The sequence below is a fragment of the Camelus bactrianus genome, chromosome 6, assembly GCF_048773025.1.
Source record: "Camelus bactrianus isolate YW-2024 breed Bactrian camel chromosome 6, ASM4877302v1, whole genome shotgun sequence".
NCBI lineage: Eukaryota > Metazoa > Chordata > Mammalia > Artiodactyla > Camelidae > Camelus > Camelus bactrianus.
This window is the reverse complement of record NC_133544.1, coordinates 22382382-22401567: the sequence shown is the minus strand read 5'-3', so window position 1 is coordinate 22401567 and position 19186 is coordinate 22382382. Positions and strand designations below refer to the sequence as shown.

At 43.0% G+C, this 19186-nt stretch overlaps 1 protein-coding gene across 6 annotated transcripts in view; it reads left to right on the top strand.

Annotated features, from left to right (window-relative positions):
* The window catches only part of ADCK1 (aarF domain containing kinase 1), a 101572-nt gene that overhangs the window by 23074 nt on the left and 59312 nt on the right, over positions 1 to 19186 (top strand). For 5 of the 6 annotated variants that reach the window (XR_012507432.1, XM_045511330.2, XM_010947883.3 and 2 more), the window contains exon 4: positions 14999 to 15202. The exons of the other annotated variant lie outside the window; for it this stretch is intronic. Coding sequence is in view for 4 of the 5 variants with exons in the window: in XM_045511330.2 (XP_045367286.1) it covers positions 14999 to 15202 (204 nt within the window). In the remaining variant the exon portion in view is untranslated. The remainder of the gene's footprint in view (positions 1 to 14998; positions 15203 to 19186) is intronic. 6 annotated transcript variants of the gene reach the window in all.

Sequence of the window (19186 nt, the reverse complement as noted above, 5' to 3'; positions counted from 1 at the left end):
ATGCCACACATGTAATCCTGGTTCTTTGCAATCTCTCATTGTACAGATGGGCCAGTTGAGGTCCCCAAAGCTGGGATGATTTGTTAAGATTATATAAGTAGGGGCAATAAATTAGGGGTAGAATTGGCCCAGAATCCAGGCCCCTTGAATCCTGGTTCAAAAACCTTTTCTTTTGAAGTATCTAGATATTTTAAGAAGCATTTCACTGTGGTTAAAGAGCAGGCAGTCTTGGTTTCAGACTGCCTGGGTTCAGGTCATTATTAACTGTGTGTCCTGAGCCAAGTTGTTTAACCTTTCTGGACCATTGCTTCCTCATCTTTGAAATAGGGGATGATAATTGTGCCTACCTTATAGAGTGGTTATGGAATTAAATGAGATAATATGCATATAAAGTGTTTGGATTAGGGCCTAAACATATTAAGTACTTAATATGTGTTATTTAAAATGGTACATTTTATTGCATTGGCCTTCTAGATTATCGTTGGATACAGACAAGAAATCTTCCCACAGTCACCCTCTCTGCAGTATCCCACAGAGTTACCCTTCAGATACCTGCTTCTCTTCCTTCCCTATTGAATACTCTGGGATTTTCTGTTTGATGTGCTCCTAGAATTTGTAATTTGGTGTTGAAAAGACCCACAGTACTAATGACCAAGTGTGAGATGGTGCTAGGTCTGTAAATGCCCACGGTTTGGGGCGTCATACTTCACACTCCACGGAAGTTTGTTTTCTGGGGCATTGACAAAGCCCTGGAGGCCTGGTGGGGTTCCCCAAGGACTAGCTGCCAAATGGGGCCTCCGTGACCATTTTGCCTGTTCTCTCCTTGGCCAGAATACTGCTATAGCATCTCCCCAGACCATCCCTGCTCCCCTGAGCTGGTGTGTGCTCCCCCACCCCCAGCCTAGTTTGCAGACTGGACATCAATGCCCAGCTGGTACCTGCTCCCTCCCCTCACACCCACCTCTCCCGTGGGCTTAAAAAACTGTGCTGGGGTCCTCTTCATGTCTTAGTCTGGCCATGTAGGCCCTTGTCAGTGGTCTCTTTGGGTGACCTTGAGTGGGAGGCCTTGAGAACCAGAAGGAGTCCATGTAGTTCTGGATGTCTGGCCTGGGGTGGTGGGACTTTGAGCTGACTCCTGCAGGATGAATGGTCTGCTCTAGCGTGCTCATTTCCTCATAGAAGCAGTGCCTGGTGGCTCCTCTGGGAGTGCATAGGGGAAGGGAGTGGCAGTGGTGGGGAGGGCTCTCTGGGTGCTGTGATGGGTGTGTGGCTTCTGTTGAGTGAATCATCTATGATTCTAGTCCTAACTGATTGTGGGGGAAACACCTCTTCTCTGGATCCTCAAGTAGAGGCCTCCTTGGGGTCTGCCTGCCTCTCTGTCCCCTGCAGAGAAATGGGGGAGTGGGGATTGTGGGAAGGATGCCATCCTCATTGGAGGATGGTCATGCCATTGTCCCTAACATTTGGAAGCTCTGTCGCTCTGGGCCTCTCACCTTGCGTCATAGCCTAGTTTGTTTGCAACCTGGTCATGTGTGGGGTGGCTTCCCTGCTTTTTGCTGTCTGGGCGCAGAGCAGAGCAGATGGTCATAGTCCAGAGCTACAGCATGGGCAGGAGCCCAGTTTTTTCCAAGGGAGGTTGAAAAAAAAGGAGGATGAAGAGGCACACTGGAGATGGAAGTCTGGCTCTGCCGTTAGTTCTGGGATGGTGGGTGGTAGTTGCGTCATCTGTGAGAGGGGGCAGTGGAGGAGAGGAGAATGGACCAGGCTGGGGCTAGGAAGAAGTGGGGGGAGTGAGGCCTGGGTCCAGGCTGAAGAGAGTTTTGACAGGTGAGGGGAGAGGGGTGGTGAGGTTGTGGAACTGCTGTGCAAAGGCGGAAGGCAGGCGGGGGATGGTGGAGGACTGATGGTGCAGGACTTGGTGGTGGGGGGATAGCGAGCGAGTGGGGAGGGTAAGAGATGAAATCAGAGTGCACCTGGATTGCATCATGATGGACCTGGTAGGAGTTTGGTGGGGACTTTTGGAAGGTTATCACTGAAGACTGTTCTCCTTTTCCACTGTGGTCAGTGTCCTGCCCCTTCCTGATCTGCCTCCCTGGGCTGCTCAGTCCTGTGGTCTTGTCCAATGTCTACAGTGACACCTTATTGCCTCCTGGGCCTCCCTTGCTTCCTTCTCTGAATAGCTCCCCGATCGCAGTTTGTGTGTGTGACTGGTGCTTTCCAGGCCCCTGTATGTTCATGAATTCGTTCCTAATCTCCGTGTTAGCCGGCTTGCTGGAACAGCTCCCGGGAGCCCAGACTCAGCCAGGTGCTGTGACAGCCATGTGGCCTGGCCCTGGGAAATAGCTGGGGCTAAGCTGAGGGTGAGAGTCAGGAGGTTGTGAGCATGTGGGAAGGGCAAAACTGGGGTCCCATAACAGGTCCTGGTCACCTGGATTTTTCCCTTTTAATTCATGAAGAATGTTTAACAGTGTGTTTGGAGGGGCAGCAGACTCTAAAAAAGAAAAGTGATGAGCTTTGGAGCCAGAATACAATAACTCAAACCCTGGATCTACTGCTTACTGGCTGAGTAACCCCAGCAAGGCCCCTAACTTGCTTGAGCCTCAATTTCCACATCTGTGCAATGGGGAGAATGATAGTACCCACCCAAAGGGCTCTTACCTGGGTCCAGTGACATAATGTGTGTGACAGTTTTAATGCACTGTGAAGGATTATGTATTTGCTATGGAGGATCATTATTACAGAGCATGTGATGAACAGTATTTTGTTTCCTGAGAACTTATATCATATGCTAGTATAGTGAATCAATAATTCAAATAGAAGCTAATGATTATGGAGAAGAATATGTGAAAATTATAAATCATGGACCTATTTGTGCTTGAATTGTGCTGACAAGTCATTTGGCATCTTAAGTTTGATCTTCATTTTAATATGAAATTTTTAACTGAGCTTAAGTGTTAGTGAAACATAAGATGACAGGAAACTCATACGTACTGGGCATTCACAACCTTTATCATCTGTTAATGAGTATTGATAAATTGAATGAAGAGAGGAATCTTTTATTTCAAAGACTCAAAGTGGATGTTTATGTAAAGTGTAATTAAAATATTATAATTGATTTTTAGAAATAAAACAATTTCTCTGTTCCGGTGATAGTTACACAACTTAGTGAATATCGTAAAAACTGTTGAATTGTATACTTCAAAATGGTGAATTTTATGGTGTGTGAATTATATCTCAGTTAAAAAATAGAAAAACTTCATTTATTGAAGCAGTAATTATATTATAAAAAATTTAGAGATTCAGGAAAAAATTACCTATAATTTCACCAATTCAAACTCATTATGATTTTGATATGCTGTCATCTAATCCTTTCCTGTTATATCTATAGTGTTCTATGAATATAATGAACTGGTTTTCTCATTTAACATCTTATCCTTAGCATTTTCCATGTTGTTACATAATCTTCATAGTTTTCAATTAAAATGGCTACTTAATACTGCACTGTGTGACTGTTCCATAATTTACTCTTAACCCTTTTTCTACTTTTAGGATACATCTACATATATGTTTTCCTATTACACTTAGCACTGTACTAAACATCTCTGTACACAGGGTTTTCCCCTATGTCCTAGATTATTTATTCAGGACGAATTTCCAGAGTGATATGCATGAATCAAAACATTGCTGAGAGAAATTAAAGAAGACCAAATAAATGGAGAGATAAATCATGTTCATGGGTTTGAAGACTCAATATTGTTAAGATGTCTATTCTCCCCAAATAAATCTATAGATTCGTAACAATCCCAATCAAAATCCCAGCAGGCTTTTTTTTTGTAGAAATTGATCAGCTGTTTCTAAAATTTATATAAGAATACAGAGGGTTTTGAAGTCAACTCTAGAAAATAACATTGAAAAAAACGAGAACAAAGTTGAGGACTAATACTATCTGATTTCAAGTCTTACTATAAAATTATAGTAATCAAGATAGTGTGGTACTGGTGTAAAGATAGACAAACTGATTTATGGAACAGATTAGAGGGCCCAGAAATAGACTCACATGTAATATGAACAATGAACTTTTCACAGTGGTATGAAGGCAATTCATAGAAAGATTTGTCTTTTCAACAGACAGTGTTGAAACAGATATTTTTACTCAAAATTGAACTTTGATCCATACTTCATACCATATATAAAAATGGATTCCAAATAGATCACACACCCAAATATAAAACCTGAAACTAGAACACTTCTAGAAGAAAACATAGGAAAAAATAGTTTTAATTTGGGTTAGGCAAAGATTTCATAGATACAACACCAAAAGCATGATCCATAAAGAAAAACGTGGTAAATTTTACTTCATTATAGTAAAAAAGACTTTAAAAATGTTGTTAAGAGAAAGGAAAGACAAGCCACAGACTGGGAGAAGATATTTGCAAATCATATATCTGATAAAGTGCTTGTATATGGAATATATAACAAATTCCTATAACTGAATAAGAAAACAAACAAGCCACTAAAAATGGACAAAAGATTGACATTTCATCTAAGAAGATACAGAGATGAAAAATAAGCACATGAAAGGATTTTCAACATCATTCGTCTTAGGGAAACACAAATTTAAAACATAATGAAATACTGTTACACATCTATTAGAATGACTAAATGAAAAAGACTTACACCAAGCATTGGGAGGATGTAGAGGAACTCTCATACGCTCTTGGTGGAAATGTAATGTGGTACAGCCACTTTAGAAAACAGTTTACTTTCTTAAAAAGTTAAACATATACCTAATATATAATTTGACCATTACATTCCTAAGTATTTACCCATGAGAAATGAAAGCAATGTTCACACAAAGATTTGTACATGAGTGTTTATAGGAGCTTTATTTGTACTCCAAAACTGGAAACAACCCGCATGTACATTGGCGGATGAATAAAGAAACAAATTATAGTATATTTATGCAATGGAATACTGTTCAGTAAGAAAAAAAGAATAAACTATTGCTACATGCAACAATATGATATATCTCAGAAAAACTGAGTGGAAAAAACTAGACAAAACAAGAATATGGGAATATGGGCTGTATGATTCCATTTATATAAAACTCTAGAAATTTCTAGTCTATCCTGATAGGAACTAGACCAGTGGTTGTCTGCAGATGGGAAGTATGCGGAGAGATGGGGCTGGAATTACAAAGGGACATCACAGCTTTTGGAGGGGAGTAATGGATATGTTTACTAGCTTGATTATGGTAATGCATTCATAGGTATATACATATGTCAAAAAGTATCAGGTTGTACATTTGAAATATATGTAGTTTATTGTGTCAAAATACCTCAATGAGGCTGTTAAAACAAACAATAATAGTAATGGATTATGATTCATTGAAAAATTAGAAATCCATGAGTTCAAACTGATATAAATAAACAAATGAATTAATTGAAAGTTTGATAAAGAGCTGGTTATTTATAAAATTTGGAGTACTTCCCCACAAAATGCTTAATTATAAAGAGAAAAGTAACTTTAAGTGAGGAATTTAGGTGGATAACCATCTTAATGATGTGATCAAAATTAACATTGTCTGTAGGGGGAGAAATAAAAATTGTGCACCACCTGGTAGGTTCTAATGAAAAGAACAGAGCCTATTTATAAATTGTTGGATCTAATTAGCTAACACTTAAACATTTTTATTATTTAGATAACACTTTTTAAAATAGAATTCTTGCATCTATGTTCACTATGAATATTGGTTGATAGCTTCTTCCCCCCTTGTATTCTGTCTGGGTTTGATATTGGAATTATGCTGGTCTCATAGAGTGAGTTGGGAGGTATTCTGTCTTCAGTTTTCTGGAAGAGTTTATGTGGAATTGGCAATATTTCTTCCTTAAATGTTTGCTAGAATTTAACTGTGACACCACCTTGGGTCAGAGTTTCCTTGCCTATTACAAACATAGCCATTCCAGCTTTATTTTAATTGGTGTTGGCATGATACATGTTTTTCCATTTTTAACCATTTTTTTTGTTAAAGTAGAGTTAAATTACAATATTGTGTTATTTTTGAGAGTACAGCAAAGTGATTCAGTTAAACCTAGATGTGTATCTATTCTTTTTCAGAGTCTTTTTCCATGTAAGTTATTATAAGATATTGAATATAGTTCCCTGTGCTATACAGTAGGTTCTTGTTGTTTATTTTATATATAATAGTGTGTATATATTAATCCCAAACTCCTAATTTATTCCTCCCCCAATTTGGTAACCATAAATTTGTTTTCTATGTCTGTGAGTCTATTTCTGTTTTTCAAGTAAGTTCATTTGTATCATTTTTTAAGATTCCACATATGGGTGATTTCATGATATTGTCTGATTTACTTCACTTACTATGATCATCTCTAGGTCCATCTATGTTGCTACAAATGGCATTATTTCAGTCTTCTTTATGGCTGAGTAATATTCTATTTTATACACACACATATGCATATATACACACACATACTCCACATCTTCTTTATCAGTTCATCTGTTGATGGATATTTAGTTTGCTTCCATGTCTTGGCTATTGTAAATCGTGCTGCTATGAACATTGGGGTGCATGTATCTTTTCGAATTAGAGTCTTCTGTGGATATATGTCTGGGAGAGGGATTGCAGGATCATATGGTAACTCTGTTTTTAGTTTTAAGGAAACTCCATACTGTTCTCTGTAGTGGCTACACCAATTTACATTCCCACCAATAGTGTAGGAGGGTTCCTTTTCCTGTATATCCTCTCTAGCATTTATTATTTATAGAATTTTTGATGACATTTATTCTGATTGGTGTGAGGGGATGCCTCATTGTAGTTTTGATTTGCATCTTTCTAATAATTGGTGATACTGAGCATCTTTTCATGTGCCTGTTGGCCATCTGTATGTCTTCTTTGGAGAAATGTCTATTTAGGTCTTCTTCTCATTCTTTGATTGGTTTTTTTTTTTTTTTTTTTTTTTTAAGATTAAGCTGTATGAGCTGTTTATATATTTTGGAAATTAATCCATTATTGGTAGCATCATTTGCAAACATTTTCTCCCAGTCTATAGGTTGTCTTTTTATTTTGTTGACGGTTTCCTTGGCTGTGCAAAAGCTTTCAAGTTTAATTAGGCCCCATTTGTTTATTTTTGTTTTTATTTCCATTACTGTAGGAGATGGATACAAAAAAATATTGCTGTGATTTATGTCAGAGTGTTCTGCCTATGTTTTCCTCTAGGAGTTTTAGAGTATCTGGTCTTGCATTTAGGTCTTTAATCTATTTTGAGTTTATTTCTGTATATGGTATTAGAGAACATTCTAATTTCATTCTTTTACATGTAGCTGAGTAGTTTTCCCAGCACCACTTATTGAAGAGACTGTCTTTTCTCCATTGCATATTCTTGCCTCCTTTGTCATAGATTAATTGACCATAAGTGCATGGGTTTATTTCTGGGCTTTCAATCCTGTTCCATTTGATCTGTGTCTGTTTTTGTGCCAGTACCATATTGTTTTAATTACTGTATATTTGTAGTATAGTCTGAAGTCAGAGCACGTGATTCCTCCAGTTTGTTCTTTTCTTCTCAAGATTGTTTTGGCTATTCAGGGTATTTTGTGTTTCCATAAAAATCTTAAAAATTTTTGTTCTAGTTCTGTGAAAAATGCCTTTGGTGATTTGATAGGAATTGCTTTGAATCTGTCAATTGCCTTGGATAGTATGGTCATTTTAACAATATTGATTCTTTCAGTCCAAGAACATAATATATCTTTCCATCTGTTTGTGTCATCTTCTATTTCTTTCTTCAGTGTCTTACAGTTTTCAGAGTACAGGTCTTTTGCCTCCTTAGGTGGGTTTATCCCTAGGTATTTTATTTTTTTGGTGCAGTGGTAAATGGGATTGTTTCCTTAATTTCTCTTTCTGATAGTTCATTGTTAGTGTTTAGAAATGCACAGATATCTCTATATTAATTTTGTATCCTGCAGCTTTACTAAATTCATTGATGAGCTCTAGTAGTTTTCTGGTAGTGTCTTTATGGTTTTGTATATATAGTGTCATGTCATCTGCAAGCAGTGACAGTTTTACTTCTTTTCCAATTTGGATTCCTTTTATTTCTTTTTCTTCTCTGATTGCTGTGGCTAGGACTTCCAAAACTATGTTGAATAAAAGTGGTGAGAATGGGCATTGTCTTGCTCTGATCTTAGAGAAAATGCTTTTAGCTTTTCACCACTGAGTACAGCGTTAGCTGTGGGTTTGTCAATATGGCCTTTATTATGTTGAGGTATGTTCCCTCTGTGTCCACTTTCTGGAGAGGTTTTAGCATAAATGGATGTTGAATTTTATCAAAAGCTTTTTCTGTATTTATTGAGATGATCATATGGTTTTTATTCTTCAATTTGTTAATCACATTAATTGATCTGTGGATATTAAAAAATCCTTGCATTCCTGGAATAAATCCCACTTAATCATAGCATATGATCCTTTTAATGTATTGTTGGAGTCAGTTTGCTACTATTTTGTTGAGGATTTTTGCATCTGTGATCATCAGTAACATTGGCCTGTAATGTTCTTTTTTTGTGGTATCTTTGTTTGGCTTTGGTATCAGGTTGATGCTGGCCTCATACAATAAGTTCAGAAGTATTTCTTCCTCTGCAGTTTTTAAAAAAAAAATAGTTTCAGAAGGATAGTTGTTAACTCTTCTCTAAATGTTTGGTAGAATTCACCTCTGAAGCCATCCAGTCCTGGAGTTTCATTTGCCGAGAGTTTTTAAATTACTGATTCAATTTCAGTAGTAGTGATTGGTCTGTTCATATTTTCTATTTCTTCCTAGTTCAGTCTGGGGAGACTGTACCTTTGTAAGAATTTGTCCATTTCTTCTAGATTGCCCATTTTATTGGTGTATGGTTGCATGAAGTAGTTTCTTTTGATCCTTTGTATCTCTGTGGTATTGGTTGTAAACTTCTCCTTTTTCATTTCTGATTTTACTGATTCGGGCCCTCTCCTTTTTTTTTTCTTGATGAGTCTGGATAAAGGTTTATCAATTTTGTTTATCTTTTCCAAGTTTCATTGATGTTTTCTTTTCTTTTCTTTTTTAGTCTCTATTTCATTTACTTCTAATCTGGTCTTTATGATTTCTTTCCTTCCAATAACTTTGGTTTTGTTTGTTTTTCTTTCTCTAGTTGGTTTAGGTGTAAGTTAGGTTGTTTATTTGAGAGTTTGTTTATTTCCTGAGGTAAGCTTGTATCGCTATAAACTTCCCTCTTAGAACTGTTTTGCTGGGTCCCATAGGTGTTGGGTCATCGTGTTTTCATTTTCATTTGTCTCTAAGTATTTTTTGATTTCCTCTTTGGTTTCTTGAGCTTTGTTCTGGGACACAGTTAAGTTACTTGGAAACAGTTTGGGGTTTTTTTCCAAGTCTTTCTTTTAATACTGTTAGATGGGAATGGAGCAGTGTTTAGTTTGGGATATTCCCCATTAGTGAGTCAAGCCCCTTCTGGATATTATAACAGATGCCTCAAGAAGTATGAGATTTTCTGGTCTGGCTGGTGGAAATAGACCCTCTGTGAATGCTGGGTACAGCTAACCTTAGTCTTTCTGAGTTGTTACTTCTCTGGACTCAGGTAGTTCTCTCATGTGCATGCACTGACTAGTACTAAGTTGAATATGTAAGATGGACTCTCTGCAGATCTTCAGGGCTCTTTCTTTGTACCTCTCTCTCCTCTCTAGTACTCTGTCCTGTGAACTCTAGCTGCTTTTGTTTTCCTGGACTCTCAGCTCTATTTCCTCAATGCAGAAAGTCTTCTGGGCACTGCCTGTATTCCCCTCTGTAGGTAGTATTTACCACCATGATACTGGGTGAAATTCCTCACGGGAGTATAGCCAGAGTATTGTATTGATCATGTTTTTTATTTTCTGATGCTTTGACATCTTAGGGCCTTGCTGACACTGGGGAGGGGGTGCTCTCAAGTTTAACTAATTCTAAGAGACAGCAAACAACTCACCTGTGAGCATGTGTTTCATAGGGAAACCAATCAACCCAGAGTCTATACCTGCCAACCACTGTTACTAGACTCTTACACTCTAGGCCACTATCCTCTTGTCCTAGTCTCCCCAGGTCCAGGTACCATCAACCAGGGACAGCCCCTATGCCCCAAAGCCAAGTGAAATAATTAAAACTAGCCATTCCTAAGCCTTGCCCATTCTTTGCCATGGAATCCACAATAAAAACTCTGCCCACGTTTCCCCTTGTTCCCTCTGTCTCCTGACCAGCCCTGGTGTTTCCCTGAGTGGCCCTGCGAGGCATGCCAACTCTCCTGCTTTTAAGGAATTATTAGCAAAAACTTCTTTCTTTATGACAGTCTTTCTTTATTTCCATGTCTGTGTGTCTTACCATACCTTAAGACAAATTCTAGGTACCCTTACAACAAGTCTAGAAATGCTGGCTCTGGCTAACTGAAGTGTCTCACCTCATTTAATCTTCACAGCAGCCCTGTGAGGTAGGTACTATTATTATCTTTCTTTTATAGATGAGCAGACAGAAGTAAACAGAAGTTATATAACTTGCCCAAGGTCACCAGCTCCTGAGTGGTAAAGTAGGATATAGGCTGTGGCCGTGTGATGCTGACCCTGTGTTCTTAACCAGGGTTGACCCAACATGTGGTCCAAAGAGAGACAGAGGACACTCCTAAGGGGTGGAATTACATTTGTGGTCAAGCTCCTTCAAAACTTTCATAAACTGCAACTTGTTTTTCCCCCCCAAGACGTGATATGTTAATTTCACTTTGTTGCTTAAATGACAACTTAAAGCAGAGTGACATCCAGAAAAGAACCCTTGGAGGCCATCCTGGCCTGATTTCTCAGGGAGGAAGGAGGAGTTACAATTCCATTTTCATGATGAAAATGGTGTTACACATAGATCATAGTACCCTGCAAAACTGGGAAAGAGATGCTGCTGGATTCTGCACCAGCCTGGTCCAGTCTGCATGACAGAGTCTTGTCAGCTGGAGTTTTCTGTTTCTAGAAGATGTTGAAGAGGGGATTATTTTTAAAAATTCTCCTTTGTTACTGATATAATACATGTTTGTTTCAAGAAATTTGAAAAATACAGGAAAACCTATAAAGAATACTCTTGTAATCTCACAGCCCAGACATAACACTGTCTACATGTCAGTGCATGTCATTTGGGTCCTGAGTTTTTGACTGGAAGAATTCGTCAAGGGCTTGTCTGTTTTGGGGTCTGTCTTGATCTTCTCTTTCACTGCCTCTTTCTTCCTGTGTAGGGTACGTATGTGCGTTTATCTCATTCGTCTTTGTCTCACACTCACACCCCTGAACCCCATTGGAGATACTGCTCAGTTCTGATGGGAGCACCACTGATTTAGTCTGGCTTTGGTACCTTTCTGCCAAATTTGGGGGCCAAGGCCTCTACTGTTGGGGATTTAGGCATAAGTAAAGGATAGCCCTCCTTGGGCCTTTGCTCCATCCCTCCCAATCAATAATTCATCAGCACTAAGTTGATCTTATTATCTATTCACTGTCCCCTTCCCAAAGCCCAAACCAAGCTGGCTAATGACAATGCTTTTAATTAATATGAGGCAGATTAAAACTCATTACAACAGGGTTATTGGTAATGAGATAATCATAAGTCAAGTTATTGAGCTGGGAGTGAAAATGAAGTTGGAGGAGGGGCAGAGAGCCTGTGCCAGCTGTTCCTGCCATATTTTGGCAGGAATGGAAGGGGGAGTGGGGACGCTCTGCAGTAAGGACATGCTGCAGTGATGTCACACACCCAACCAGCTAGTGAAACCAGGTGTTGGGTAAGGATAGGACTCGGGTCCGGGGAGCAAATGAGTGGTCCATGTTAGGGTAGTAGCATGTGTTGAGAAGCCAGTGCTGGTATATTGAATTATGAATATGTAGATTATTACCTGCTGAATAAGGGGCATAAGCCACCTACATGGGGTCAGCAGGTAGTTCCCTCAGCATCCAAACTCTCACTTTGGGGAAGTGAAACCCACTGGGTCTTTTGATGGAAAGTCCGGTTTAAATACACCCACACAGAAGAAGTACAGATCCCAGAAGTGAGAGAGCTCAGTGAGCCAGGGGAAGGGCAGTCCTCCATCCCAGGTCCCCAGCAAGCAGGAATTAGGGGGTATCAAGCACCTATTGCAGTTGGCCCTTGAACAACATGAGTTTGAACTGTGTGGGTCCACTTAAATGCTTGTTTTCTTTTTTTAACTAAATACTACAGAACTACATGACCTGTGGTTGATTGACTCCGTGAATGCCCAATCCTGGCTGCTGAGGGCTGACTATAAATTACACTTGGATTTTTGACTGCGTGGGGGTTAACCTCCATGATGTTCAAAGGTCAACTGAACTTATAAGGTGATTGGGGCAGAAGTCACAAACTTTTCGAGTCACAAACTTTTCTAACTGGTTACTTTAAAGGGTACCCCGGGAAAAGTAAAGTGGGAACTTATGGCGGAATCCTAGACTCAGATCCTTCTCCAAATATCCAGACCCTGTGGGTGAGTAGGGTTGTCATACTGTAAAATGCCTAGGCAGCAACTCAGAAAAACAAAGTTATTTTTTTCTCAAAAATTGTTTTCCTCATCACATAGCAGAAGTAGGGAAGTCTTTGGGGAGGAGAACCGTAAGTCGGTGTATTTAGAATAATGCTCGATAGCTGGTTGCTTATACACAGATGCTTTGTAATTTAGATGACAGAGCATGAAATTAGCTATTGTTTCTGTGTATTAGATTGTGGTCCAGACTTGTTGGACTGAACAAAATACAAGGAGTGGATGGGCCCGGAGTGTTTTTGTTTGTTTGTTTTTTGTTTTCTAGGAAAACTGATTTTCCCTCCCTCTGTCTTTTTCCTTTCATTTATTGAGCACGAACTATGTGCTGAGCCCTGTGCTAAGTTCTTTTTTATGCATTGCTTCTTTTGATCACCACAGTGACAGTTATCACGTTTCTCCTCCTTTTACTGATGAGGAAACTGAGGCTCCACCATTAATTAACTTGCCCAAGGTTCCATGACAAGATAGTAGCAAAGTAGGATTTGAACCCAGGTCTTTTTGATTCTAAAGCCATTGCTATTAGTCGTTAGGTTTTATGACCCCTTCTTGTTTTAATCAAGACCAATTGCAGCTTGTGTTGGCCTTCTAAACTGTATACACTTGGTTTGACATCCACGGCCACCCTGGTGCCCAGCCTGCTGACCTCACCAGCACCTATCATACCTGGGAGTGACTGGGCGGCTACCTTGACTGCCTGCCATTGGTGATTCTAGTTTCATGGGTGTGTATCCACCTCTCAGTCTACACTGTAAGCTCCTTGCCCGTGAGGATTGCGGTTATACTTCCTTGCAATCCCACAATGCTTTTACGTAGAGAAATTCAGTAAAAGCCAGCTCCCTGGCACATGGTTGAACACATCTACCTTTTACTGTTTACTAACTCTAGGACCTTGGGTATATCACAGAACCTCTCTGTGATGATTTCTTCATCTTTAAAGACACATATTAAAGAGCTATTTTACAGAGATAGTGGGCAAGGTTAAAAATAACAACCACTTCTCCTTGTGCCCTCCTTTCAGGGGGAAAAACTCTCCTTGGCCCAGCTTGGACCAGGTACCCACAACAAGGCTGGAGCACTCTGTCCAAGGGGATGCAGTCATGTGTGCATGTGTGTCCAGGAGTTGGGTGGGGTGGGAGGCAGAAGTGCCCAGCAGAGACCTTGAGGGCCTCAGGACAGCCTGTGAGTGCCTGGAGTCTGGGGTATCGCTCTGCTATGGCCAGAAGGGTAGATGGGCTCCTTGGCTGCTGGGACCAGGATGTTTGGGGCTGCAGCATTCTCGTCTTAATTTCTAAAGTAATGGTTTTCTATATGGTTCAATCAGGAACTAATTATGTAGGATCTTTGAAAGTTTCTTCCATCTTTGTTGCCAACTGTTATTTAACTCTTCATGTGGTTTATTGCCTCCAACATGCACTTAATTACGTCAGCATCCTTCAAAGCACTTAAGAGAGTATAAGTCCAACATAGATGTTCACTCTGTTGGTTGATTTTGCGGGTGGAAGAGGGTACCAGGTTCCCACAGGGCACTGGGCTGCCTTGTCTTCTGTGTGTGCCCATGGCCCCATCCTGCCTCAGGAACTGTAGCTCCAGCAAGGCAGGACCCTCAAAATTCTAAGACCTTCAGTTGAGCTGGGGTGGTGACTGGGGATGACCAGCCTGGGGGCCATGGGGGCCACCTCCCACTCTGTAAGGGTAGGTGGGCATCAGACTGCAAGTTAAGGCTGGCCTGTCCTGGACAGCCTGCCCAACTGCCAACTCCATGTGTCTGATGCCCCCCCAGAAAAGATTTCCTTCAGTTAATAGGATACCCATGCTAAAATTTGCTGAGTTAAAGAGCCCTAAGTTTAGAGTGTTTTCTAGACCTTCCTTGACATTTATTAGCTATTTTTTTTAGCTGTTTCTTTATAAGCAAAAATTCTGAGTTTCTTATCCTTAAAGATACCAACACTTGCCTCCCTGGGCTGCTGTAAGGATTCGAACAAATAACGAATATGACCATGTTATGTTTTATAAATTGTTCATCTCCAAACAGATAGTAGCTTCAGTATGGCTGAGGGGTGGGTGGCAAATACGTGAACTCAATGTATCCTTGAATGAATCGTCAGTGGGTTAGAATTGATTGAAAGCCTTGAACAAACGCTTGTTTCTGAGGGAGTGGGACTTGGACCAGGTAAGTTTTGAAGGAAAAACAGAGATCAGAAGCATTGGGCCATCTGAGAAGGCTGGTTGTGGTTTGAGGTTGGAATTGACTGCTCTGGGTACTAGGAAACTGAAGGGGAATAAGAGAGTGTGTGTGTGTGTGTGTGTACACTGGGCGGTGAATCAGAGTTTCCAAGCAGAGGGGGCAGGAAAGGAGAATGACATCCAGCGGACAGCACGCACTCACATCTCTCTGGCCCTGCCTCTCTCCCTGCAGGTGCACCTCCGCTCTGCCAGGCGCCTCTGTGAGCTCTGCTGTGCCAACCGGGGCACGTTCATCAAGGTGGGCCAGCACCTGGGGGCTCTGGACTACCTGCTGCCGGAGGAGTACACCAGCACACTGAAGGTGCTGCACAGCCAGGCCCCACAGAGCAGCATGCAGGAGGTCCGCCAGGTCATCCGTGAGGACCTGGGCAAGGAGGTACCCACCTCTGCTAGGGAGGGATGGGCCCCGGGGCAGTATGCTTCTGAAGAGGCCTCCTGCAGAGTTCTTGCTGTTTGACCTCAGGCCCTGGGATCCACCAGTGGGAGGAACCACGCTCCACAGAAACTTTTGGTGTGAAATCAGAGAGCTTAGAAGGAACCTGACTGGCCTTCAGTAAAAAACATTAGTGGGACCATATGAAATAATTGGTATTTGACTATTTATGACCTGTGAGCTAATATGATTCATATGGTTCAACTTAATAACATCTATCAGTTATTGAGGGTTTACTTCATGCTGACAGCTGTGCTCTTTTCCACACCTTATCTCACATAGTACTCATGGCAAACCTATGGGGTAGGCACTGTTATTAACCCCATTTTGCGGATGAGATGTGGAAGCTTAGAGTCAGGTAAAGCATCCAAGGGTACTGTTAGTAAGTGGTTCCAGTGCCCTGCTCTGTGATGCCAGCAATGAGCTGTCCTAAATCTTCAATGCAGTGGCTTTCCTAGAACCTCTCTGGGCCTCTGCTTGATGACCTCCAGTGATAGGAAGCTTACTGTTTTACCTGCTGCCCAAAGTGGTCTGTTGTATATATTGCCAGTCATCTCCAATTGTAATAAGTTCTTCCTCCTAAGTGCTAAAACCTGCCTCATGTTTCTGATCTTCATTTCACCCCCTGGAGCAACCAGAGAAAGGGGCTAAAGGCCCATCTGTACACAGCCCTGTTTGCACTCCTTTGGACTCATTCCAGTGACCTGCAGGATGTGTGGAGCTCAGACTGGGCACGTGGCGTGGATCCTTGCTGGCCTATTCTGCTCATCTTGCTTGTGGGGATGGGGTGGGGTGGGAGCAGCTGTCTGCAGGTTGCTGATCTTCCAAATTATGTGCTATAGTTTCATGGTACCTCAGAGAGCGCTACTAAAAAAACTGCTTTCCTCCCTTCACCTGTTACTGAATTTGAAATTCTCCTCTTAGAGAATCCTTTGGAACTTCTAGAATTTTTCTGAGCAAAAAAGTCTCAAAGTTGAGCCTAGATCAGCTGATGCCTTTCCTAAGATTATTTTATTACCGTTGATGCCTCCCAATTTCTCCAAATAGAATCTTTAGCAGGACTTTCAATGTCCACCCGGTCTGCTTTCAACTTGCCACAGTCTCTGTCTGCCTGGAATCTCTCTACCCCATTCTCCCCCTGTCAAGTGATTCCTTGTGTTTCTAGGCCATTTGTCCATCTATCTATCCAACTACCAAATGCCGGGCACTACGCTACATGCTGGGTGCCTCGGCCACATCCCAGCTCTCCCGTGAAGTCTTCTCTGACCCTCTGCCCACCTCCGCTCCCTCAGCTTGCACTCTTGTGGCTTGCTTAGTTGTGTCTAACTGGTTTCACTGTAAGCTGTAAGGTCTTTGGGGATGAAGGCCAGGATGGTCCTTTTACTTCTGGCTATAGCTCCAGAACAGGACACAGTGTATAGTGGGCAGCAATGTTTGTTTAATGAATCAATGGCTGATGAGTGACATTCCTTAGGCTGCCAAGAGCTGGACGGAGAGTAGGGGCAGAGCTTCATAAAGACCAGTTATTCCATTTTTGCTGATCTGCATGGAGGTGGCCCTGGCTGTCAATCCTTTACTGTAGAGCTGGTATCATTTGCCCAGCATCCAGCCAAAGATGTCCCACTCCTCAGTGAGAGCCTGGCCTGAGCTGGCCTCATTAACTGACTCTCTAGGGGGCTTGGATCACACTGGAGGTGAGCACAGAAACCTCTGTGGACTCCCCTCCTCCTGAGGAACATCCCCTCCCAGGGACCAGGGGAGATTGAGTGAAGAGTAAACCTGATTTAGGGCCTGAGTCAGGAGCAGCCCATAGGCTGGGAAGAGCAGGGTTAGGATGGAGGAGCCGCAGGCAGAGGGGATGGGGTTGGCCTGGCACAGCCCGTGTGGGGCTTTACTTCTTGCCAAGACTATTGGCCTCCTGCTTCCTACAGCACGAGATGCACCCCCAAATTAAAACTAAATAAATCACTGTAATAACAGTGTGAAGTGCATCGTTGCTGGCATGTGGCAGCTCCGTGGGGGTGGAGGCAAGAGAGGGAAGGCAGCAGATTAACCCCTGGAGACCGACATGTCTGTAGAGAGCTGGATGGTGAGCCAGGAGCAGGTCATTGACTTCCTCCAAGCCAGGGCAGAGCGAGATGGGATGCTCGGGGTGTCAGCATTCATGGTGGGCTCACCTAGCTGGCCAAAGGATGTCGGGCTGGAAGATGCTGCCTGCACCTTCGGGGCATCTTCTCTAGGACCCCGGCCAAGTAGTCCTGAGCCTGGTGGCCTGTGGCTCCTGCCGCACAGCTTGTTTCAAGCCCTCCGAGAAGAGGAGGCTAATGGCAAGGTCACGGCTCAGAGGGGGTGTCCCTCACAGCTAGGAAGCTCAGAAAACTCTGGTTTCTTACCCCGTGGGCCCCACAGGCACACAATCAAGTCTTTCCTCATCCCTTCCCCCTCCTCCCTCCTGGGAAGATGGTGTTTGTTCCTGGTGACACACTTTCTCTGCCTGTGGGTGGAGGGAGGGGAAAGGGGACGTGGGAAGCAGGGTAGGTGGGTGTGGGGGTGTGAGGGCGGGGAAAGTCACTCACTGTGCACCTCCCTCCTCCTCCAGTCCCTCCCATGACACTTCTCGGGGAGCAGCCCCATCCCCAGGAAGATACTTGAGCCGGCCCCATGAATCTGGGGCTCTATGCCTGCCCTGGGACCCTCCATTTCACCCCTGGTTTCAGGAATGTGGTTAAAGGAAGCCCAGCCTGTGACACATCACGACTTTTTTCCAGGTCTGAGTCCTTGGGTAGGCTCTGAGGTCACCTGGAGCACAAAGACTGCATTGCTGCCCTGAAATCTCAGACTGAAGAGAGGTGGGGTTGGGGGTAGGGCAGCCAGATAGGTGCTTGAGGCCGGTGTGTTCCAGCTTAAACTGATTGGTTCCATCTGTGCCTCTTGGGGACCCCTCCCATCAGCACAGGCCTTGGAGGGTCACTAGTGTCCTCAGACCTATCCCTGTCCCAGGCAGATGGGGCTGGCTCTGAGGGGTGTCCCCAGCATGGGGGATGAGGGAGAGGTTACAGCTCTTCTGGACCCCAAGATTTGCATGTGGTTCTGGGTCAGTCCAGATTCCTGGACAGCAGCCAGTGCCATCAGTGTAGAGGTGAGGGCAAGTCAAGGGGCACCATCCTGGCCTAGGGATTGGCTGTGGAGTGTGCTGCTGGTGGGGGGACCATGGAACTAAGGGAGGGACATGTGAGGGACAGGATGAGACTCAGATCTTCTTTTCTTCTGGCTCGGGCTTTGTCCCTTGTGTAATAGAGCTTCTGTTTGGCATAAGTCCTTGGGAAGTCACTTTTCTATGTGTCTGTATCTGTGCCTTAGTAGAGTCTTCTAGTAGAGAGAAACTTACTTGTTCCTTTTATTTTAAATGTTAGGCTTAAGTATTGAAGAACAGATTCTGGGAAGCAGTCAGAAGTCAGAACTCTAAGAGGTGGGGTCATTTCTGTAGCCCCCAAAGAGACTTTGGTCTGGGGTAGGTTGGGGATAGTCTCAGCCTCGGTCCACTGACTGCCCTTGGGGCTCTGGGTCCGGGTGCAGTGCTGATCTCGACCAGCAGGTGGTGCCTGAGCTTGAGAGTCAGGGAAGTGTTGAAGACATGGCCCTTCCTTGCCTAGGGGAGCCGGGATAGCTGGATGAGACTCAGGCTCTTTCTACTCCTGGGCATGGTCTGTGCTGTGGAGGAAGGCTAGGCTGACACCTCTTCACCCTGAATGGGGCATACCCAGGCCTAAGCCATGAGGCTGTTGACCACTTGGGCCCCAGGAGCTCTCGGCTCTGTACTAGAGGACCTGGCAGGGTTCTTCAAGCTGACCACCAACCCATCCTTACAGCTTCCTTGTTTGGGGTAGGAGCCCTCTGAGGCCCCGTGCAGCTTCTAACAGCATGCAG